This window comes from Bos indicus, chromosome 29 (assembly GCF_029378745.1).
Source record: "Bos indicus isolate NIAB-ARS_2022 breed Sahiwal x Tharparkar chromosome 29, NIAB-ARS_B.indTharparkar_mat_pri_1.0, whole genome shotgun sequence".
In the NCBI taxonomy this organism is placed as follows: domain Eukaryota; kingdom Metazoa; phylum Chordata; class Mammalia; order Artiodactyla; family Bovidae; genus Bos; species Bos indicus.
In genome coordinates, this window is record NC_091788.1 from 18,480,339 (window position 1) to 18,499,358 (window position 19,020).

Below are 19,020 nucleotides of genomic sequence, written 5' to 3' on the forward strand. Positions count from 1 at the left end.
CCCTAGGGAGAAGTCTGGAAATAACAAGGAACATGTCTGGGGAGGCATTGAGAAGTCCTGGGACCTCTGCCCTTGTTCATTTCCTGTTCTATCAGCCCTCGTTGCTGCCCTTTAAACCCCTTACCCTTGGGCTCATCTTTAAAACTTGCATCTTTCATGAAGTAAGGAGGTTACCCAGTCACACAAGATCAAGGAGGACACCCAAGCTTGCGGTGTTCTTGTCCTCTGCACCTGTCGTTAGGTCTTTCTGAAATCCTCTCCTTCTTCTTTATTGAAACCACATGGTTAATAGAAAGATTAGTGTTTCAGTTTATGAACTGAGCTCAAATTCTGTCACTAGTGTGGGTTTGGGCAGTCACTTAGAAACTCTGAGAACCTTGGAACTTTTTTGGGATCGTGACGATCTTTCTTTCGTGGTGCAGCAGGGTAAGAACTCTTGGAGTTATGTATTTGGCACCAAGCAGGTGTTCCATTCCAAAACCTTCCTGGGTGCCTTCGTCAGTGCTTTTTACAGACTCGCGTGTGTACTGTGCTCTATGCAACTGTCTCTGCGTCCTCAGCCAAACAGCAGCTTAAGGGAGGTCTTATTTATTTTTCTGGGTCTGCCAGGTACAGACACCAGATCAGTATTGTAATGTCATGTCGTGAAAGAATGGAAGGTTCAGTGACATGATTTTAGGTCCCTGAAATGTGTTCCTGTTCAGTAATGAGTGTTTTCTGTGCAAACTATTTCCAGATGAACAGCTTCTTCTCTGCTAATACAGCAGAGTCCACTCTGCACATAGACCTCAGGTCTGGGATCGGCTGCCCAAAAAGAGCATGGTTACCTGGGCACAAGAACTGGCCATATGCACATACCTTATGACCCTCTGTCTTTGAGGCTGGAAGGCCTCTGTGCAAGACAGTTTTTCGCTTGCTCTCTGAGCATCTCAGCAGCCATGGCTCTGAGCTGCAGGGAGCCCAACAGACCCGAGGAGGAGGTGGCGGTGGCAGAGATGTCGCAGCACGTCTGTAGCTTAGGAAGAGCCTCATGGTAGTCAGGCTGGAAAATTGTTTTTGTTTTGCAGATGGGGGAAGGGAGGGATGCAGACAGGTGAAAAATGTTCTTGAAACCCTGCTGCCTCCATCTTTGATCTTGCGTTTACTTGACATTTCATCCTGATTCCTGGGTGTTGCCCTGTCATTTATGATTTTTGTCTTTTTTTCTAGAACCCTGCCAGGTGGAAGTGAGGCTGCTGCTGGCCTACAACTCCAGTTCACGAATTCCAAAATCGCCCTGGATTGAAGGTGGTGAGATGTCACCCCAGGTGGAAACCGGCATCGAGGGCACCATCCCCTTCAGCAAGTCTGTAAAAGTTTACATAATGCCCAAACCTGCAAGGCGCTGAGTCACAAGCAGCCTTTACAGCCGTGGCCTAGAAGGCCCTTCTTGGGATTAGAGTGAGCCAGAAGCCAGAGCATTTCACCTGGAAATGGTATATAGGCATAAGGAGGAACATGTGACCCTTGCAGTCTCATCTGTATGAAGCATTGGATAAATTATTTCGCATTAATTAAGAAAACAGAAACCTTCAAGGCTATCCTGCCCCCTACCCCCAACCTCGATAGCCCTGCCCCCAATAAAATTGAGACACCAAGCTGCTCTAGTCCCTGGTCCTTCAGGGAATCTGTGTGGCTATAGGTTCAACATTTATACTACATGTCTACATTCTTCAGGTGTGAAACAAAAAGATCCAATTTTCTAGCCACTTCTAAAGAGCCAGTTACTGGAGCCATAATCTTATTTCTTAAAGCAACAGTCTGTTTGTCAGAGCCAACCACAAAGCAGCTTTCGCAGCTTTGTTTTTTCACCATCGACAGTTCCCGAATGGCCCTAGACTTCATTATCTTGCTGAGAGTCTCCTTCCTTAACTCAGGCAATGGCTGGCCAAGAACTGAATGGACAGCTGAAGAATGAATCATTTTCATTCTTTAGGATAATTTTTGATCTTGCCTGCCATTATCCTTAGGACCAAAATATGAGAGATGGGCCATATTTTAGAAAAGAAACCAGCATTATGGGAACGAGGGATCTAGTTTAAGAAACAGTCATTTTCCAGTGCTTCTCTGATGACTCCAGTGTTGGAGCTGCATGTGAGTTAAAGATGCAGCTGCGGTGTAAGAACAGTAAAGCCTGTGAACCATGTGAGGGCCTGTGTTGTGTTCTTTACCTGTCATTTAATCCTTGTAACGGCCAAGTGAGTCTGACAGGTTAGGTCATTGGTAGGAATACTGTAATAACACTTGTATTCATTCAAATCCAAAATGAGTCCAAAGGTCTGAGCTATACCACATCAGGAGAAGTATATGGAAAAGAACCTACAAATCTCTCTTGTGCCTTAATTTTCTTATCTGTAAAATAGAGATAATTATACTTTATGGGTTGTTGAATGGGTTTAATTAAATAATGCTTGGCAGAATCTTAATCTCTGGCCAGTCTTGATCATATTTGGTGCTTGGAAAGCTAATAAAAATAACAAGAACATACAGTTCCTGAGAGGCAGAGCTGGAATTTGAATTCAAGCACGTTTGACTTCTGGTTTAACACACCTAATGTATGCCCAGCAGTGTTGCAAACCTTTTAATGAATTAACTCATTTAATCCTCAGAACTATAGTGTGAAGTAGGTGCTATTATAATAAACCTAATAGTAGGTTTTTATTAAAGCAGTTGAAGTTCAGAGAATTTAAAGAAGCCAGGATTATGGGAAAGAGGGATCCACTATAAGAAATAGCACTTTCAACTCCATCTCTGATGGCTACAGTGTTGGAGCTGCCTTCTTGGCCTAGGTCTCACAGCTGGTAAACTCGAGCTGGAATTAGAACCTGGGTGGTCTGGCTCCTGGAGGTCGTAACTGCTATGGAGAGACTAAAAGAAGATCACCTCTATGGCGTTTACTTTTCTTGTGTGCTTATTTACTTAGTACATCTCAGTGATGTGCCATCAGTGTCAACAGGAGGCCCTAAAGAAAATTGCCTGCCTTGGAGATAAAGTAAAGCTTAAAGCCAGGCTGAGTCATACCATGGCCCTGACATAAGCACCTAATGATGATTACTGAGTTGACGCACAGATGAAAACATGAAGAACCGATGCTGCTAACTGAGCCTTCCAAGGGAAAAATATGCTGAATTCTTTTTAGATACAGTACACCTTTTATAAAAATCTTTCTCAGTTATTCCCCATTTTGTAGGTGGGAAAACTGAGAGTTTGAGGTCATGTCTTTCTTCTAAGGGGCAAGGGCAGAATTTGATCCTAGGTCTTAAGACCTGAGAGTACTTTCCCCATCAAAGGTGAAGATACACAAAGGGCCAAATTTTGCCTTAGTGTCAGGATGAGTTGTTGTTTTTTTTTTTTTTTAACAGGACAAGGCTTTATTATACATAATCTGTACTGAAGTCATAAGCATCATCTTCCTCTTCAGTCATTTTATCTAAGACAAAAGATGGTGCAGACTGCTTATCTGCTCGAGACTTCTCAGGCAGTGTCTCATAGGATGAGTTTTTGAAACTGTAAGAATTGAATGGGTTGTCTTAGAAGATCAGGAATTTTCCATGCTGAATGTGTTCGGTCTGAGGTTGAACAGGCTCCTGACAAGTGTGTTTTAAAGGAATTCAAGTTACCATATGAGGGGTTGATCTCAACCTTTTAAATTCTTCTTTCTCCGAATTCTCGGTGAGTTATGAGAATCTTGATTTTTCTGACAAAGACCTGGAAAGGGGCATAAAGATGACTCTAATGTGGCACCCTCATTTATAAGTAACTGTGCAGCCAGAGAGACTGAGTTAGTAGAAGCAAGTCTGGAAATCAGGCCTCTCCAGGGGTCTCTTCTGCAATTTGAGCGACCAACTGTGTACCTGGTCAAAGCTGGAAACTGTCACACTGGACACTATCCTTAGACTTCATATAAAACTAGCCATCAAGTCCTTTAGATTCTGCTTCTTTAAATGTTTCAGTCCTCTTTACTCAATGTGTCTGTCTTGATGCAGTCTACATCATCACTCTAGAAGTGTGAGATTAGTTTCCTAATGAACTGCTTGTCTCAAATCTTTTCCCCTTCAGCCCATTCTTCACACAGGTGCCAGAGTAATCTTCCCAAAACCCAGATCTGATCACATTCATTCCCCTGCTTAAACCTCCTTAAGTGGGTCACTTCTTGGCTCCAGGATAAAGTCTAAACTGTCCTTGAAGACTCTTCATCCCCTGCTGTCCTCTCTAGCCTCATACTCCGAGTCCCCAACATTCTCTGTACTTCTTCCACTGTAGAGGATTATCTGTAGTTATTCCTAATTCTCACCATTATGTCTCTTGCCTCACACCTGAACCTTGGAATGTGCTCTTCAGATTGTCTCCTATGGTCCCTTTCTTTTCATTCTTCAGGAGTGAGCCTCATTCTGGAACCTGTCTGTGTCTCCTGTGGGCTTGATGCATTGCCTTTATGTTTCCACAGCCTTCTATACATTCCTCAACCATTTTATTTATGGCAGGTTCACAAATGCCAACCCTGAAGCAGGTGGGCAGGGGGGAAAGAAAAAGTAAGGGGCTTTGTAAAGCTAATAAATGCATCCTCTTTTTCAAAGTTATGAAAAAGAATAATCCTCATACAATTTTAAAAAAGAAGTGGTTCAGTGGCCGTAGGAAAATGATAGAGACCTAAGAATCAGCAGATTCTCTGTCCGAAGAAGGCTGTTCAGCTCCACTCAGCTGTTCAGCTGTTCATAGGTATGGACCTGATCATATTTTCTAATTCTTCCAGAAAAGCCAGTAACCTGCATTTTCATGTTAAAAAAACATATATATCCATGTTAAAAATTTTGGTAATTCAAGTAAATGTTCAAATTACTCTGAGACCAGCAAAACCTGTCTCCAGGTAGATTTGTGACAGTTTGCAACTTCTGCATCATCACTCTGTTTATATGTCTGTTTCTCCCAACTAGTCTGTGAATAGCTGGGCAGTAAGACTGTCTGTGTTGTATCCCCAGCGTAGCGCCTGGCACACACCAAGCAAGGAAAGAATGAATGAGTCCATGAGTCCAGAGCAGGGTTGACAGTGCTGTGACATGCCTGCAAAAGCCAGCTGAGAGTCAGGCTTCTGAAAGGACTGTAAATTTGTCTTTGACATAATTGACCTCACCAAACAGAACTGAGGAGCAGGTACACACCGAGCACCTGACAAGACTTCTTGTCTTAGGAGCTGCTCAAGCTAGAAGGAATTGAGTGTGGGCAGAGTGAGGGCTGTGCACGCAACTTACAAATTGAACCAAAGGGTGTGTGGGACTCAGTATCGTGTCATGGAAAAAGAGCTTCTCTCCCAGTTCTTGGAATTTCCAGCATTGACCATGCAGAAGAGATTCAGAAGTAGGGGCTATTACAGCCTTGATACAAAGTTTAATAACTTCATTGCCAGGTACTTCTGTCTCTTAAGAAGTTTGTACTAAGTTATGTTTAATGTAGAGACAACTCACTTAGGAACACCTAATTACACCCACACCTAATTCAACACCCACTGGAACTGTCTTATCTTACATTTAACAACAACAACAAAAATTCTTTTATCTCATCACCCAGAAAAATAGTCTGAATTTTTATCAGACATCCCTGCTTGTTATATGAATCTGGCTTTCCGAGCTGAGGGAACTGAGGTCTAGAAAGACCCCGTCATCTGACAAACGGTTGGTTGTGGAAAGGGCACTGAGCTTGACCTTCTCAGGCCTCTCAGCTGGGGGTTAGGTCTGTGAGAATCTATCTCCTGCGGGTCTCCTAAGGTGGCAGAAAGAGATCACGACATAGTGTTGGGTTCTAATCCTGCCTTTGCCACTTTCTTGCTGGGTAAACTTGGAAAGATCACTTTCCATGGCAGTCATCTCAGCTTAGGTTTTCTTGCCGAGCCACGTCTTAAGTTGACTGGCTGTCCTTAGGTCAGATGCCCAGTGTGGCCAGTCAGGTGACAGGATCATGTGGAGAAAAAGTCCACTTTCCGGGCCGTGGCTTCAACAAGGGTGGGGGTGGAGCAATTTTATTCAGTTATGGCCATGATCGATAGCATACCTAGTTAATGTCTGTTGAAAAGTTCCCAAATATTTGGTGAGTAAATGAACCACTTGTTCTTTAAGACCTGTGTTACATCCTTAGTGATGTCTCTCCTAATCTTCCTCCTATTCTGGTAGGATAAGTTAGTCCCCCTTTGTGCTACCACTGGATGTTATAACTGCTATAATGTTAACACACTATCATTATTGTCTTGTTGATTTCTCTCTCAGGTAACTCCTGAGGGCAGGAACTATAACTTACTCATTCCTGTACCCCTAGGATCCAGCAATAATTGATCATAAGAATATTAAAGACTTTCAAAAAAAAAAAAAAGACTTTCAGTAAATGAGTATGAAAGAGAATTACTGAATAAATGAGTGAGCAAAAAAGTAGATAATTCCTTTGGGCACCAACATCCTATGAATCTATGAAATAATAAGCTGCTATATTAAGAACCATAAGATGAAACCAGTTAGCTTTACGCAGCAGCCCCCTTAGGAGAAAGATAATGACAGTGGTTTCAATTTATTGAGTCCTTAGTACATGCCAGGCAGAGTGCTAAGACTTTCTTTGAATTACCCCACTTAACACCTGTGATAACTTCAGGTACTAATATTATCCCTATCTGACATGAGAACAGTGAAACTCTGAGAAATTAAATAAATGCCCAACCAATGAATGGCATTGGAAGCCACAGGTCAAAGTCAAGGCCAATGGACACCAAAGCCAATACTCGTTAACTTTTATTAACAGGGGGAAAATGAAAAATAAGGCAATGCTGATAACTGTTAATAATTCTATTAGTCTATCATAAGGTTTCAAAAGGAGAAGGTAATGGCACCCCACTCCAGTACTCTTGCCTGGAAAATCCCATGGACGGAGGAGCCTGGTAGGCTACAGTTCATGGGGTCGCTAAGAGTCGGACACGACTGAGCGACTTCACTTTCACTTTTCACTTTCATGCATTGGAGAAGGAAATGGCAACCCACTCCAGTGTTCTTGCCTGGAGAATCCCAGGGATGGGGGAGCCCAGTGGGCTGCTGTCTATGGGGTCACTAGGAGTCAGACAAGACTGAAGCGACTTAGCAGCAGCAAGGTTTCAAAAAGGTCACTTGGTATTTAATAGAACCATGGCTATCCATGCCAGTAGGGGCCATTAGAAGGCATGTAGTCCAGCTCTATCATTTTATAGTGAGGGAATCTGAGGCCGAGAGAACTGGCAAGACTCAGGTTTAGTTAGTGGAACAGCCTGTCTAGAACCTAAGTATCAAGGCATAGCTCCTTTTACTGTTACTGAAGTGTTGCTTCAGGGCTCTGCTCATGTTATTGCACAAAGAAATTTTCCCTTTCCACATATCTGAAGTAGCCCCTATCACTCTTTTCTTATCTTGCTTTATTTTTCTTAAAACATATTCTATTCACAATATGTATTTGCTCGCTTATTTATTTGGCACACTAGAAACTTGATGAGCACAAGACTTACTGCTGTCTTTGGAACCTGTAGCATTGTCTGGTATACAAAGTACTTAATAAAATTGGTTGATGACTAAACATTTCAAAGTATCAATTACAATATGATTTTAATGTACTGAAACTTTGGCTTTCAAACTTCAAATCAGAAGGCTTTCTTCATTTTTGGCTTTATTTTCATTTACTTCTGGTCTAACATTTACCACAGTATTAAACTTTGGTAAACATCTGTCTCCTCTATCCCCGCCTCCCCACCCCTTAGGACAGGAGCCTTGCCTGAGTCATCCGCGCATCGCAGAGCCTAGCCCAGGACCTGGTGCAGGCAGCTGTTCTAAAGTGCTAGGTAGGCTGGAGTGGAGAGTGGCGAGAGTGACAGTCGCAGGCATCATTGTTCAGTGATTTATTCTCTTAAGGCTCCATCAGCAGGTGGAATGGAAGACCCCTCCCACCCTGATGCCTTGGGTAGCCAAGGCATTATACTCTTTCACTGCCTGCTCTGTCTGGAGGACCCGCACATCAATGCCTTTTTTCTTGAGGTACTCTACGGTTGATGGGGGTACCTGGAAAGAAGGAAAAAGATGAGTAAATCAGGGTGAAAGGCCCCCAGGCTTTCCTTTCCTGCTATGAGGCAAATATATTCTACAGAATTGGACACTGACAACTGTCACTCCCCAATCACCCAGCATGTCACCAGTCCAAAATTTGGCAGTGAGCCCCAAGGAGTCAGAGAGTCTTCTAAGAGGTTGACAGAAATATCATAAAATATGTGCACACAGCTCAGGTGAAATGGAAACTGGAAAGAGCGTGGATTTTGGAGCCAGTCTTGAATTTAAGTCCTTCCTAGCAGTATGACTGGGTAAGTGAATTAAATACTCTGAGCCTCTTTTGCCATGTGTGTAAATAGAGGTAATACCACCTAACTCACAGGGTTAGTATGAGAACAAATTCAGCTAAAGTATGTAAAATGTCTAGCATGTAAATGTTAAATGTTTGAGTCAATCCAACCGGAGTCTAACTTCTAACTTTGCCGTGCAATAACCAAGAGACCGTCTGAAAGCCTGTCAATTGCAATTTCCTCCTCTATAAAATGGGGATGATAATACTTAAAACCACAAGGTTGGTGTGAGGATGAAGTCTTACGAATGTACATATACTGCAGCTCAAATGTGTTCTCAGGCCTTTCTTGATCACCTCATTTAGAACAGCCCTCAGAAGTCACCATTTTCTTCACAGCATTTATTATGATCTGAAATTGTCTACATATTTATTATTCACGAGGGCCATGAACCTTTTTTACCTTGTTGTCCCCAGTACCTTGAACAGTGTCTGACCCATAGAAGGTGCTGAATAAATATTTGTAAATGAATTTATATAAAAGATTTTCAATAGTGGCAGCTATTATTGGATATTTTCTCAACTCTGACTTGTCCTGAATATTATTTTTAAATAAATTTTAATTCAACTCTGTTAGAAGGAACTCTCAGCGAAATGTTTTTAAAATGTCCTATATTACTTTTTCATATATTTGAACAGTTTTATATTAACAGTAGCCTTATGGATAGGAGTCATTTTAATGGAGGGGAAAAAAACTAGATTAAACTAAAAAATATAAAGGCACCTTCATCAGTAAGGAACTGGATTTTAGGACATGTTTATAAGGGACAGAATGAAGTAGATCTCTATAAACTTACGTGAAAGGCTGTCCATAATGCAATAACAAATGAATAAAAAGTTGCAGGACAATATGTATAGTGTGATCCTGTTTATGTAAAAGCATGGATGTCAGTATGCATAAGTGAGTATATATTACTAGACGTGTAGAAAGAGAATTGGAGCAGTTACATATACATCACATGTGACTGGGAAGGGGGAGTCTTTCACCTTTTTAATACTACGTTTCTGTGTTGACTTTTTCACAACAAGCATGTATTATTTCTATAAGTACAATAAAAACAAACATTTTTTTTTCTGAAAAGGGAAAAAAAACTTGAATGTGACCAAGAAAAGAAAAATTTTAAGTACTGTAAAAATGGAAGATACCATAAAACTCTGAAGAGCCAAATATTGATAGCTATAGAACTTAAGATATTTCCAAGATTGAGGAATTTCTGGAATATGGTTGAAACAACACCAGCCTTTGGTTACGTAGAGACTGGAGAGACCAACCCTGATGGGGAAGAGTAGGCTCAGCCACTACTTCATCCTAGGCCATCCACTGGCTCAGCAGAATGGGGGTGCGTGATACATGGACGTATCTCTATGGTAAAGACCCGAGAGATTACTGAAAGTCCTCAGGAATGCTGTGCTCACCAATACCAACCTTTAAGGCCTCACTCATCCCTCGGCCAATCACAAGGATCTGAACACCCTTCTCCACAACTTCCTCCACATCTGCAGGCTGCACACCAGGAGAATGCTGGACATGGAAAGAGAATGTTCATCAGCTGCCAGCTTTTCAAATCTTTCTTTGCAGTCAGCATTCTTGTGAATTTCATTCATTCACTGAAGAAATGTTTACTGAGGTTTACTCTATGCACAGTGTCACTTGGGCCCTGGGAATAACAGGGTATTGTGAGAACATAGAGAAAGGGCACCTAATTCAGACTTGAGAGAGTCAGGCCAGGGGGTCAGGGGAGACACCCCAGAGGAGGTGACATTTAAGTTGAGATGGGCTTTCCTGATAGCTCAGTTGGCAAAGAATACACCTGCAATGCAGGAGACCCTGGTTCAATTCCTGGCTCGGGAAGATCTGCTGGGGAAGGGATAGACTACCCACTCCAGTATTCTTGGGCTTCTCTTGGGACTCAGCTGGTAAAGAATCCACCTGCAATGCAGGAGACCCCTGGGTTGGGAAAATCCCCTGGACAAGGGAAAGGCTACCCACTCCAGTATTCTGGCCTGGAAAACTGCATGGACTGTATAGTCCACGGGGTGGCAAAGAGTCAGACATGACTGAGCAACTTTCACTTAATGGATAAACAGGAATTAGCCAGGTTAAAGGAAATCGGGAACAAGGCATACCAAACACAGGGAACAACATGAACTTAAAGGCTCAGGGGAAAGAGCAACCTAGTGAACTACAAGTAGTTCCTTATGACTGGAGTGTAAGTGACAGGTGAGTGGAAAGAGAGGAAGTGGGAGAAAAAAGCATGTGCACACACCATGCCAAAAGTTGGAAAGCTCCATTCTGTTTCCTTGTGCTGAGCTGGTTTCCTACTTAAATCCAGGAAAACTTTGACTGATGCTCTAAAACCTACCCCTTACCTGTCGTTCTGTAGAGTCTTCCCAGATTCTCCCAGAGGTATTTAAGGTAAGGTTTTTAATGAAGATTAACATTAGAGGATGGTGGCTTCTGAACTGCTTCCAAGTCAGCCAGGGGGATACAGGAGTTAGTTTGGTAAATACCAGCCCAGTACTGGGGAGTGAATACATATGAGTGGAAAACTGTCATGAAAGACTTGCTGTTCTAACTGCATCTTGAAGCATGAGTTGGAATATGCCTTGATGCAGTGGCTGTGGAACGGGTACATTCTAATCATAAGTTAGAGGTGGTTTAGAAAAGAGCTGCTAAAACACCAAGAGGACAAAAAACTTGCCAAAGACAGAAGAGTTTTTCATTCTAGAAAGCTTTAGAGGTGATAGGATTGAAATTTATAAAGGTATAAGAACAAATAAGTTTTTTTTTTATTGTATTGGTTTGGCCATATATCAACATGAATCCGCCACAGGTATACACGTGTTCCCCATCCTGAACTCTCCTCCCTCCCCGTACTGTCCCTTTGGGTCGTCCCAGTGCACCAGCCCCAAGTTTCCAGTATCGTGCATCAAACCTGGACTGGCGACTCGTTTCATATATGATATTATACATGTTTCAATGCCATTCTCCCAAATCATCCCACCCTTTCCCTCTCCCACAGAGTCAAAAAGACTGTTCTATATATCAGTGTCTCTTTTGCTGTCTCATATACAGGGTTATTGTTACCATCTTTCTAAATTCCATATATAGGCGTTAGTATACTGTACTGGTATTTTTCTTTCAGGCTTACTTCACTCTGTATAATAGGCTCCAGTTTCATCTACCTCACTAGAACTGATTCAAATGTATTCTTTTTAATGGCTGAGTAATACTCCATTGTGTATATGTACCACAGCTTTCTTATCCATTCATCTGCTGATGGACATCTAGGTTGCTTCCATGTCCTCGCTATTATAAACAGTGCTGCGATGAACATTGGGGTACACGTGTCTCTTTCAATTCTGGTTTCCTTAGTGTGTATGCCCAGCAGTGGGATTGCTGGGTCATAAGGCAGTTCTCAGTACTCTTGCCTGGAAAATCCCATGGATGGAGGAGCCTGGTGGGCTGCAGTCCATGGGGTTGATAAGAGTCGGACACGACTGAGCGACTTCACTTTCACTTTTCACTTTCATGCATTGGAGAAGGAAATGGCAACCCACTCCAGTGTTCTTGCCTGGAGAATCCCAGGGACGGGGGAGCCTGGTGGGCTGCCATCTACGGGGTTGCACAGAGTCGGACACAACTGAAGCAACTTAGCAGCAGCAGCAAGGCAGTTCTATTTCCAGTTTTTTAAGGAATCTCCACACTGTTCTCCATAGTGGCTGTACTAGTTTGCATTCTCACCAGTGTAAGAGGGTTCCCTTTTCTCCACATCCTCCCCAGCATTTATTGCTTGTAGACTTTTGGATCGCAGCAATTCTGACTGGCATGAAATGGTACCTCATAGTGGTTTTGATTTGCATTTCTCTGATAATGAGTGATGTTGAGCATCTTTTAATGTGTTTGTTAGCCATCTGTATGTCTACTTTGGAGAAATGTCTATTTAGTTCTTTGGCCCATTTTTTGATTGGGTCATTTATTTTTCTGGAATTGAGCTGTATGAGTTGCTTGTATATTTTTGAGATTAGTTGTTTGTCAGTTAAATAAGTATTTTTTAAATTAAATCTTGAAATAATATCTTACATGTGTATAGTTGCAGTTTTCATAAAACACCTATAGAAATTATTCTATGTGCTCTGCATAATAGCACAAAAACATCTATTCTCCTTGTTTTATAGATAAACTAAAGATCACAAAATATATACAAGATGACACAAATCACTTAAGTACTAGAATTGGGACTTGAACAGAAACAAGTTAACCTTCCAGTTTAAGGCACTGTATTAGAATACTATAAACTAAGGAGCAACTTTGTTGAAACTTGAAAGAACTAATCCTAATGACCACATGTTGTGGGGGAAGGATCAGTAGGATGAAATGAGAGATTGGGACTGACATATATACACTACTATGTATAGATCAGATAACTAATGAGAACCTACTGTGTAGCACAAGGAACTCTACTCAGCGCTCTGTGGTGACCTAATGGGGAAGGAAATCTAAAAAAGAGTGGATTTGTATTTATGTGTGACTGATTCACTTTGCTGTACAGTAAGAAACTTAACATTGTAAAGCAGCTATGTTTTTGTTGTTTAGTCACCAAGTTGTGTCTGACTGTTTGCAATCCCATGGACTGTAACCTACCAGACTCCTCTAAGGACTTTCCCAGGCAAGATACTGGAGTGGGTTACCATTTCCTTTTCCAGGGGTTCTTCCCAACCCAGGGACTGAACCCATGTCTCTTGCATTGGCAGGTTGATTCTTTACCACTGAGCCACCAGGGAAGCCCAAAGCAACTATACTCCCACAATAATTAATTTAAAAAGGAAGATGTGGTACACGTATATACAATGGAATATTATCCATAAAATGAAATAATGTCATGTATGACAATATGGATGGACCTAGATGGTATCTTAAGTGAAATAAGTCAGAGACCAATACTATATTATTTTACTTATATGTGTAATCTAAAAAACATCAACAAACAAAACAGAAATAGAGGATAAACACAGAGTTGCCCGAGGGGAGGCTGTGGGGGAGATGAGTGAAACAGGTGAGGGGTTACGAGGCACAACCTTACAGGGACTACCCTCGTGGTCCAGTGGCTAAGACTCTGCACTCCCAACACGGGGCCTGGGTTCCATCCGTGGTCAGGGAACTAGATCCCATGTGCCACAACTAAGACCTGGCAGTCAAATGAATAAAATAGTTCTTTAAAAATAACCAGAAGGGAACTGGCCTTCGGTAAAGGACATTTAAGAAAAACCTACAGCCAAACATTAAGTATAATGTTGAAATATTAAACATTTTCCCTAAAAGAGTGGACAGAAGAATTTACTTCCTTATTATCTCATTTTTTTAGTTTTCTTTTTGGCAATACTGCACAGCCTGTAGGATCTTAATTCCCTGAGCAGGGACTGAACCCGTGCCCTCGGCAATTGGAAGGTGGATTCTTAGCCAGTGGACCAGGAAAGTCCCCTTATTATCTCCTGGACCTGTCCATTCCTCTCCATCTCTACTGCCACTACCCTGGTCTAAGCTGCCATTACTTCTTATTTAGCCTATTGCAGTAACTTTCTAACTGGTGTCCATAAAACCACTTTGGCCCTTTCCAATTATCCATTCTTCAAATTTCCCTTAGAGGAATTGTAGGGCAAACTGTAGCTAGAGGAATCTTTGCAAAATACAAAACCGTTCAAATGTCTCCTCTGCTCAATAGCATTCAGTGTCTTCTCCTTGCTCTTAGAATTGCCAAACTCCTTAACATGGTCCATCTGTAAGTTCTCAGCTCTCTCACCAGTCTGACTGCATCTGACTTTCTTCATGTTCTAGCAGGAAAACAGTCTGGCATCTTCTTAAATATGTGCTTACATGATTCAGCAATCATATACCTGGGTATTTATCCTAGAGAAATGACAGCTAACATTTACACAAAAACTTGTACATGAACTTTCACAGCAGCTTTTTATGGGTGGGGGGCATTGTTAACTCCTAATTAGAAGCAAGATATCCTACTCTAGATTTTTTCTAGTTTTATTGAGATATAGCTGATAAATATTACTGTATAAGTCAAGGTGTACAGCATATGATTTGACTTATATAACGACATAATTACCATAATAAGTTTAGTTAACATCCATCATCTCATATAGAGACAAAAAAAGAAAATATAATTTTTTCTTCTGTGATGAGAATTCTTAGAATTTAGTCTTAACTTTCACATATATGGTACTGTTAACTACAGTCATCTATAAAAGCTTTATTCGTAGTAGTCCCAAACTGGAAACAACCCAAATGTTCACGAACAGACTGTGTTATAATCCAAGAATGGAATACTACTGAATGATAGAAAAGGAACAAAGGATCCAGACCTATAGGCGTCCCTGGTGGCTCAGCTGGTAAAGAATCTGCCTGCAATGCAGGAGACCTGGGTTCGATCCCTGGGTTGGGAAGATCCCCTGGAGGGCATGGCAACCCACTCCAGTATTCTTGTCTGGAGAATCCCCATAGACAGAGGAGCCTGTTGGGCTATAGTCCATGGAGCCGCAAAGAGTCAGACATGACTGAGCGACACAGCACCCAAAATATACTATGCTGAGTGAGAAATGCAAGTCCCGAAAGACTATATACTGTATGATTCTATTAGTATGACAAATGTAACACGTGTATTAGGTAAACTGGCAAAATATTAATAAGGCCTATATATTAGATAATAGTACTGTATCAATGTTAATTTCCTGATTTTCATCACTGTGTTGTGAGAAAGTCCTTGTTTTTCTTAGATGTCCTTTACCTAAGGACAGTTCCCTTCTAATTTAGTTAAATACCTGTGTGTATTTACTCCTAAACAGAATATCTACAACAGTTCAGAAAAAAGTGTCTACTGGAGAAGAATGATAAAATATGATAAACTCTTGGAGAAGGAAATGGCAACCCACTCCAGTATTCTTGCCTGAGAAATCCTATGGACAGAGGAGCCTGGCCGGCTATAGTCCATGGGGTTCCAAGAGCTGGACACACTTAGCGATTCAACCACCACCATCATCTGATTCCATAACTGGATATCAGATTAAAAATAAAGGTTTATATCTATAAAAAATACGATAAACCTTTAACATTTGGATCTGGGTAAAATGATAATTTTTTTTTTTTTTTTTTTCTGTCCGTACCATGTGGAACTTCCCTGACTGGGGGACCTGGGATTGAACTTGTTCCCCCTGGAGTGGAAGCATGGAATCTTAAGCATTGGACCACTGGAAGAGTCCAAGAATTCTTTCTAATATTCCTGTAACTTTCTGTAAGTCAGAAATTACTTCCAAGTAGGTTTTGTTGTTGTTTTTCAATATAGGTAGGTTATAGATGAGCAGGAAAAGAACATATATAGGCACACAGACGTTCTCACTGCTTCCCGATTTATTTAGCCAAGGAAACTACGTTTAGCATAAGCCGGGTGGCTACACAAAGCAGGAGCAGATGCAGCACATCTTTGCCGGCACTCTCTGTGTCTCTTGAGTCCCTGTGGGGTGAGCAACTACTGCTGACATGCTTCACTCAGCCAGTGCGTGTTCCAGAGCAGATAACATAGCCAGGCTCTCACACTAATACCTTTTTATATTTTGACTGACTTCATCAACATCTTCCTAAGGAATTAACATTAAGACCTAAGGCAGTATCAGTGTTGTAAATTAGAACAGCTGCATGTCAAAGAGTGATCCAAACTGATGAGCAGCAAGGCTACTTCCTCACAGCGGGCGAAGATGCAGAGCTAGTGCCCAGGGGACTCTGAGCAGTGTCTCTGCCTCCAGCTTTCCCTGTTCTCCACAAAGATCAGAATAGACCAGGGATTAGAGTCTTTATTTCTGAAGTAATTTAGGTTTATATATTTTTAAAAGGCAAAACAAAAATGGGGATTTTTTTCACTTGATTACAATAAAAGTGAAAGTTAGCCCCACAGTTGTGTCCGACTCTTTGCAATCCCATGGACAGTAGCCTGCCAGGCTTCTCTGTCCATGGAATTTTCCAGGCAAGAGTTACTGGAGCAGGTTGCCATTTCCTTCAGGGGATCTTCCCGACCCAGGGATCGAACCTGGTCTCCTGCATTGCAGGCAGATTCTTTACCAACTGAGCTACTGAGCAAGCCCGTGATACTTGTAAAATAATTGTAAAACAATTGGATTAGATGCTCTTTCTAGTTCCACAGCTCTGTGATCAATCCTAGAACCACCCCAAGCTGAACAGTTACAATACAAAGAACTTAAAATGTTTGTTCTGGGACAATGACCAAGGTAAATATTTAACAATTATAATTCAGAGTTGGAGAGCTTCACTTGCAAGTAGATGAATTTCTCTGAAATACTGAATGATTCCTTCATTTAACAAAGAACAGCCTCTACTCTGAGGAGCACCGTGATTCCTAGGCTGTCAGAGCTGACCATGCTAGTATAATGAAACAAGCCCACTGCTCAGTGAAGTGAAAGGTCATAAAAGAGTGCAAAACCGAATCTGAATCATCCTTTGGAGATTCAGAGACTAGGGACAGCAGGAGCCCATCAGGGTTGCAGGATCAGTGGAACCCAATTTGGCTGCTGTGTGCTTTACTGCAGGCTCAGGGTGAAACGTACAGGGTGACGTGAAAGATAACTGCAGCAGCCTGTGGCTCCAGGCCTTGGCGTGTGATTACTCACAGCCTTGTGCAGAGGCCTGTGAGGGCAGCGTCAGCCTGTCACTGAGCCATCCTCTCTCTGCCACCGGCTCCCCCTCTGCTTCTTCCAGTCTCCTTGGGCAAACCACTAAGGCTCTCCTCCTTCAGTGAGTGTCTGACTTTGTTCCTCTTCTTTAGGAGGCTTTCCATAACATGATGTTATGGAAATTTTAATTGTTTTCTCTTGGAGGAAAGCTATTAGTATCTTTTCATGTGTCTGTTGGGCTCTCTGTGGCTCAGCTGGTAAAGAATCCACCTGCGATGTGGGAGACCTGGATTCAATGCCCCTCCCTGCCCCACCACCCCGGTTTTATTCCTGGGTCGGGAAGATCTGCTGGAGAAGGGATAGGCTACCCATTCAGGTATGCTTGGGCTTTCCTTGTGGCTCAGCTGGTAAAGAATCCACTTGCAATGTGGGAGACCTGGGTTCAATCTCTGGGTTGGGGAGATCCCTGTAGAAGGGAAAGGCTACCCACTCCAGTATTCTGGCCTAGAGAATTCCAAGTGCAATTATCATTTCAGATCTGTCAGAATGGCTCTTATCAAAAAGACAACAAATAACAAGTGTTGGCAAGGATGTGGAGAAAAGAGAACCCTGTACACTGCTGGGAATGTAAATTGGTACAGTCACTATGGAAAACAATATGGAGGTTCCTCAGAATATTAAAAATAGAAGTACTATACGATCCAGCAGTTCCACTTCTGTGTATTTTTGCAAAGAAAATGAAAACACTAGAAGAATGAAATCTTAACCATTTGTGACAACATGGATGTACCTAGAGGGTATTAAGCTAAGTGACATAAGTCAGAGAAAAACAAAGACTAAATGATTTCATTTATATGTGCAATCTAAAAAAACAAATGAGCAAGCAAAAAAACAAAACAGTAATTAGACACAAAATAAACATGTAGTTGCCAGAGGGGAGGTGGTAGGGGAGATGAGTGAAACAGGTGAGTTACAAAATAAATGAATCATGGGGATAAAATGTGCAGCATGGGGAATATAATCAATAATATAAAAACTGTAAGGTGACAGTAACCAGACTTATTGTGGTGATCATTTTTTAATGTATAGAAATATGAAATCATTATGTTGGGTACTTGGCACTTGCATAGTATTATAGGTCAGTTATACTTCAATCAATAAATCTGTGTACTGATAGACTAAAGAAGAAGTGAAGTCACTCAGTCGTGTCCGACTCTTTGCGACCCCATGGACTGTAGCCTACCAGGCTCCTCTGTCCATGGGATTTTCCAGGCAAGAGTACTGGAGTGGGTTGCCATTTCCTTCTCCAGAGGATCTTCCCAACCCAGGGATCGAACCTGAGTCTCCCGCATTGTAGGCAGACGCTTTACCATCTGAGCCACCAGGGAAGTCAGGGAAGACTAAAGAAAGATGACAACAAAATGCAGTACATGAGCCCTCATTGGATCTTGGGTTTGAAACGAAAGCCAGTTATAAAAGATATTTGATTGGAACAGTTGTTATAGCTTGATTATAGAGTTGATATTATTTTATATTCTATAAATGTTGAGTTTCTTGAGTGTAACATTATGTAAGGCAGAATGCCTTTGTTTTATTAGATATAAGCCAAAGCATTTAGAGTTATGTATCATGATGTCAGTACTTAGTTCCAAATGATTTAGCAAATATAGTTATTCAGAAAGAAAGATACTGAGAGACAAAACAAACAAATGTGCCAGAATATTAAAAACTGGTAAATCTAAGCTGATGGTATACAAGTGTTTATTATTTTCTTCGAATTGTTATATAGGTTCAAAATATTTCAAAATAGAAAAAGGGGAAGGAGACATTCAATATAGACTTTCCATGTCACCCAGGTTTAGAAGGCGAATGGAAGCACAAGCAAAACAAACACAAAAG

General features: G+C 41.6%; 2 protein-coding genes across 4 annotated transcripts in view; one reads left to right on the forward strand and one right to left on the reverse strand.

Moving 5' to 3' along the window:
* Window positions 1-2,185, forward strand: part of INTS4 (integrator complex subunit 4) — a 108,418-nt gene extending 106,233 nt beyond the window's left edge. Inside the window, exon 23 of the mRNA XM_019954642.2 lies at window positions 1,210-2,185. Within this exon, the coding sequence (XP_019810201.1) occupies window positions 1,210-1,388 (179 nt within the window). The 3' untranslated portion in view covers window positions 1,389-2,185. The remainder of the gene's footprint in view (window positions 1-1,209) is intronic.
* A 5,736-nt stretch (window positions 2,186-7,921) lies between these two features.
* The window catches only part of AAMDC (adipogenesis associated Mth938 domain containing), a 33,660-nt gene continuing 22,561 nt past the window's right edge, over window positions 7,922-19,020 (reverse strand). For all 3 annotated transcript variants that reach the window (XM_019954644.2, XM_019954646.2, XM_019954645.2), the window contains 2 exons: window positions 9,857-9,952; window positions 7,922-8,096 (listed from right to left, as the gene is read on the reverse strand). In XM_019954644.2, coding sequence (XP_019810203.2) covers window positions 7,956-8,096; window positions 9,857-9,952 — 237 coding nt within the window. In that variant the 3' untranslated portion in view covers window positions 7,922-7,955. The remainder of the gene's footprint in view (window positions 8,097-9,856; window positions 9,953-19,020) is intronic.